This window comes from Neltuma alba, unplaced genomic scaffold (genome assembly GCF_004799145.2).
Source record: "Neltuma alba isolate B1F8T4 unplaced genomic scaffold, ASM479914v2 tig00011509_pilon, whole genome shotgun sequence".
Lineage (NCBI taxonomy): Eukaryota > Viridiplantae > Streptophyta > Magnoliopsida > Fabales > Fabaceae > Neltuma > Neltuma alba.
The window spans coordinates 686538-691798 of record NW_021636177.1 but is presented as its reverse complement, the minus strand read 5'-3'; the positions used below and the strand labels follow the sequence as shown (position 1 = coordinate 691798).

The following is a 5261-nucleotide window of genomic DNA, read 5'->3' as shown; positions in this document are numbered from 1 at the left end:
GGTGATTTCTACGTCTCAAGAGGATTAGTTTCTAGCCATCAGCTGGTTTCTACCAAAAAGAATATTCTTGGAGTAGAGCATATAAATTTGTAAAATATGTGGCAATATAATGTAGATTTTGTGTATATGGTTTTTTTTTTTGGTTGTGTTTGGAGTATAAAAGTTTTATTTGCATGTGTGTTTATATATTAGTTGTTGTGGTCAATTTTCACATGATTTGTGAAGCCAAATTTTTATATCAGTCTGGCTCTGTCGTATTATGGTGCCAACTCACAATTCTACTTAAATAAAGCATTCCTTTGATTTTATATGAAAGTGGGACGCTAAAGTATATAATTAATGGAACCGCCCCAACCCCCTTTCTTTCCCTATTCCTTTTCCCCCCGACAAAAATTAGAACGAGCGTGGTCTCTATGTTCATAAATAAGTTAAATCCACATTCTTCTTTTTATTTCACCCCCACGAAACTTCCTTACCTGATTTCTGGCTCCACTGCTTTCTTTTTTCGGTTGCTCACAGGTGTTTTCTTATGGAAAGCAATCCTGTTCAAGATACAATCAAATACTTAATGTAAATACGTTTCTTTATGCAATTTGTTAATGATGACCGCCCAGAATTCTCATTGCATTCGCCACTAAATTTGCAGTTGCCAGAAAAAGAATTCAAATGATATTGTGTTCGTTGCAGCAATTATTGATATAATGTCCAACAGCTTACACATGTACAGCACACAGATATTGCGTTTTGATTTAAGAATCCATGGAGGGATATTAAAAAATTAATGTGGGAGGAGCTAGTATGGCATATATCAGAGGGAATTAAGACCATGGGAATGCATCTGGACTGGTAATAATTAAAAGGTTTCAATGATGACTTTGAGCACTAAAAAGAGAAGATCAAAACTGCCACTTTTGAGTCAGCTTTGATTTGATGTATAAAATGCTTCAAGTCCTTGAGAGATCGATATATAGTTGATATAAGGGACCCCCTAATTACCTGAATCTCCATATACCCAATCATAGATGCCTTCGATTATCTTATCCTTCACAGCATCTATATATATATATATATATATATTTATATATTATGTATGGCCAGTGATGAAACAAATGAACGAGCTCGGATGCTAATGAATCCATGGATCGCGATAACTATAAATAAAGCAGCAGCTCGATCCAATTAATGCTTTAAGACTTAGGTAGACAGATATATCTGAACTTCTGAAGTTACACAATGACATAATTAATGATATATATATATATATATATATATATGTTCCTCCTGTACTTGGCTAGCTGGTCACATCTAAACTAAGAAAGACACTTGTGTCTTTCTTCGGCTTTTGCTTTATCGATCCTTACATATTTGTCTTGTTCCTCTTAGCTGAACAAAAATTAACAAGTGTCCTATACCATATCCTACCACCCTGAGCTTTTTTTTTGGCAGGGTAGACATTTACATTTATGTCATTTACACCCTGGAACGAGCTCGCACCGAAACTCTTTTCCACTCCACTAATCGCTGAAGAAAATCCATCACCTGCATATATATGTGTGTGTGTGTGTGTTAATCAGAAAATAAACAACCATATATTATTAATATATATTTGTGGAGAAAATATGAGGTCTCAAATGTGTACTTGCCTCGTCGGGTTCTTGTAAAGAGTAAGATGCACTCGTATCTTTCGGAAATTTGGAGACAAGAATGCCATACCCTTGTCCTCTCTCTCTCAGTTTCTGTTTTTTGCAGCACGACATTAGAGGATAAATACTTAATAACAAGCTTTCTAAAGTAGTAGTAGTAGTAATAATAATATATAATAATTAAAGTGAGTGTGTGGGAGCCTAGTGTTTGTTTTTGGAGAAGAAGAAGAAGACTTTTTTTGGGGGAAAAAAAAAAGTGAAGGAAGGAATCAAAGTAATATCATTGGATACCTTGAATGCATCTTCATCGGATCGATCGTCTCCAATGTAAACAGGAAACACGTCTGCACAGTTGGCAAATCCTGTCGACATATTTGGATTTACTATTCAGATTGGCAAACACATCCCCACCAGAGCAAAACAAAAAAGTTGACAACTTATGAAGCTCTTTGGCCATTCATTAGAGGTCTTCCTTTCTGTCTTTTTCCTTCTTTTTTTCCCCTCTACTTGTCCAATAATATTTACTTATATTAATATTATCGAACGATCAATTAAGTGGACTTGGTGGGTTAATGAAACACAAGTTTCAACATTGTGGACTTACCAAGTGACTCTAACAAAAATTCCAAGGCCTCTCCTTTGTCCCATTTAATGGGGGGACGAATCTCAAGTACCTGATTCAAGCAAATCGCATTGAAAGTGAGACATCGATTCTTTGATCTTTCTTAATTAACAACCTCAAAGTAAATATCAAGAATAGAATAAACTACAGAACCAGCTGGGCCCACCTTCCTTCCTTGAGTAAGACGAAGCTTGGGGTATTCCTTTAACACCGATCTAACCTGGTTTGCCAGTTCGCTCCATTTCTGTGTATAAAAGCAAGCATTTAATTTGATTCATCAGAGCAGAGTGAAAAAATAGTTGCATGAGATTACAGTGGGAAAAAGGAAGAATGGTTCGTACCTTTTCATCAACACGGCGAAAATGAACAGAGACACAGAACTTATTGTTCTCCACTTTAGCTCCAGGAGTTGAGCTTGTTTTCTCAAGTAACAATTGATACACCTGAGAGTTCGTGGGGGAGAGAGAGAAAAAAGTTTATCTTTTTCACATCTTCGAGACTCGATTGATCGTAAGACGAAAGTAGAAATCATGAATAAAAAACCACCAACCTTATCTATCATGGGTAAAAATTCACAGGCAGGCTGAAACAGAATCGCTTTACTGTCCTGCAGAGCATAGTTAATCAGTCAACTGTGTTATAGAAAGAGAGAAATGCCATTATAGAGCTGTAGTGTTAAGTGGATATACTCACTTTATTGTATTTAGAGATTTTGGTCGGGCCTTTAATGTCCATCCCATGGCTTCCTGCATAATATAGCTCTGCCAAGCGAACAAAGTTGTACACCTGTATATTGTGAAACAATTGCGAATTTAATCAAACATGGAAGAAAGGAAAGGACACAAGAGTGTTTATATATATACATGTATATGTATAACGATGTTTGAGAAAAGAAACCAAAAGAAGCCTATGAAATGCACCTTGTCTCTGCATCTGCCGCTAACTATAGCGGTGGGAAAACACCTGGCAAGGTTTCTCACCGTCTTCCTCATCTGTTAACACGTACGTAAGATAGATTGAGGATCTTACTATCCAGTTTGGAGAGAGTAGTTGAATAATTTAATTTAGAGTCGGCAACAGAACTAACCCCATTGGACATGAAAGCTCGATCAGGGTCGTCAACGATAGGCGAGAGCGTCCCATCGTAGTCGAGAAACACAACTATTTGCTTTCCTCTGGAAGCGTCGATGATTTGCTCAAACATGTCTAATGCAGATGGGTGATGAAGCTGCTTGATCATACATATGGTTAGATTCATAAGTGATGAAAAAGTTGACCTGAGTTAGAGACAGAGACACAGAGAGAGAGGGGCTCACGATCCAAGAGTTGCGTTCTGGGTCAAAAGGAGAGGTGGTGAGAGTGGTGGAGCGGTGTGTAGGGGAAGAGGCCCGCATGGAGTCAACCCAGGAATTAATTTTGGCGGCTCCACTGATGTCGAGGGTCTTCAAGAACTTCTTCCTTGAAATGGAGATGAAGCCGCCGCCGAGTGGTGCGGGGGGCTTGTGAGGTGCGGTGGTGAAATTGAAGGAGTTAGAGACGGCGGCGGCGGTGAAAGCCAGGTTGATTCTGGAATTGGCATCAGAGACCATCACATTCTGCTGCGTCATATCTCTGCAAAACAAGCATGTTATGAAGGGGTTGAGAATAACAGAGCATGGTGATTATGATGTTCAACAACTGAAATGAAATGAAGGGAATACCTAAAGATTGGAGGGGAAGATATATAGAGGAATATAATGGTGATTTTAAAGTGTGTGAAGAGAGAGAGAGAGCAAGAAGAGGTCGAAGAAGGGAGATATTGAGTGAGTGAGTGGGGAAAGAAGCAGAGGGTGGAGGCATGGATTTATAGTTGCAACCAGAAGCTCCTATAACGCCCAGGCAGGGTCCCACGCTTGCCACACGGTTCAGAACCTCTCCCCCTCCCTTCCCATCGTCTCTTTTCTTTTTCTTTTTTTTTTTAACAGTTAGATTAATATATTTTAACAATTTAGATTTTTTTTTATATACTATTTATAAAAAAATTTTATAAACATTTTAGTACATTTACAAACTATTAGAATTAAATTTTAATATAGTTTATGATTTATAATTTATTTATCTTTATAATTTAATATTTTAATAATAGTTTTAAAAAGATTTAAATCTAAACTGTTAAAATATTAATCTAGCAGTTAAAAAAAAAAGATGAGAAGAAAAAAAAGAAGAGGTTGTAAACTGAAGCCCCGACTGTGTCCCCTCACCTGTAGGGCCCACCATCCCACCGCCCCCTTCGAGGCTGTTTTTGGTCTTTTCCTCCGGTTTGGTTCCCCTGCACTGCACTCTCATTCATATCTTTTGAGATTTTATTTTACTTTCTACTATAAATATCTTAAAAAGCCAACGCATATTTTTATAAAAGGAAAACTTGTATGAAATTTTTTATATTTACTATATCAAGTTTTCTAATTATACATAATTATTTTTTTTTCTTCATGTAAATTTATAATTAAATTCTATTAAATACTAATATAAAAAAATATATGGTCATGCATAATTAAGGACTTCACATAATGAATATAATGAACTTGATGTAAGTTTTATTCTTTTATAAATGACTTAGTCAAGTAATTTCTTAAACCTCTATATATTTGTTATCTAATTCTTAGGATTAGATGGAGTACCATATATATTTTTTTGTAATTATCTTATATTTGGTGTTAGTATGTCATATTAAAATCCTAAATAAAAATAATTTTAGGAAATCGATTCATTTTCACTCCACCAACTTCTTTTCTCATTGTTTGTTTTGATGGTATAGTTATATAACGATAAATTAAAAAAGTACCTTTTCAATCTAGCACTACGTTATTATGCTTTTTCATTCATTGGAGATATAAGTTACTTCTAGAAAAAGTTTTTGATCTACAATATAAGGATCGCTTGAATAATAATTAATGTTTATTTGTTAATTTTATCTTTATAGTTTATACTTGAATGTGACTCTTTATACTTTTTTT

The 5261-nt window shown here is 35.6% G+C and overlaps 1 protein-coding gene across 1 annotated transcript; it reads right to left on the bottom strand.

Moving 5' to 3' along the window:
• Positions 1-1152: 1152 nt before the first annotated feature.
• On the bottom strand, positions 1153-4075 carry LOC114714545 (probable trehalose-phosphate phosphatase J). The gene is made up of 12 exons (XM_028899294.1): positions 3966-4075; positions 3582-3876; positions 3353-3493; positions 3186-3257; positions 2959-3051; positions 2816-2872; positions 2607-2708; positions 2432-2509; positions 2248-2317; positions 1935-2005; positions 1644-1736; positions 1153-1539 (listed from the first exon to the last, which is right to left on the bottom strand). The coding sequence occupies exons 2-12, from the start codon at positions 3870-3872 to the stop codon at positions 1471-1473; spliced, it is 1137 nt and encodes a 378-aa protein (XP_028755127.1). The 5' UTR covers positions 3873-3876; positions 3966-4075; the 3' UTR covers positions 1153-1470.
• Between the last annotated feature and the right edge of the window lie 1186 nt (positions 4076-5261).

What these genes read in the sequence shown, in the direction of transcription:
- LOC114714545 (XM_028899294.1), bottom strand. Translation starts at nt 3,872, where the DNA reads ATGACGCAGCAGAATGTGATGGTCTCTGATGCCAATTCCAGAATCAAC. An exon ending in GTCTTACTCAAGGAAGGAAG is followed by an intron (nt 2,318 to 2,431) that starts GTGGGCCCAGCT and finishes TGCTTGAATCAG; the next exon opens with GTACTTGAGATTCGTCCCCC. An exon ending in ATTTTTGTTAGAGTCACTTG is followed by an intron (nt 2,006 to 2,247) that starts GTAAGTCCACAA and finishes ATATGTCGACAG; the next exon opens with GATTTGCCAACTGTGCAGAC.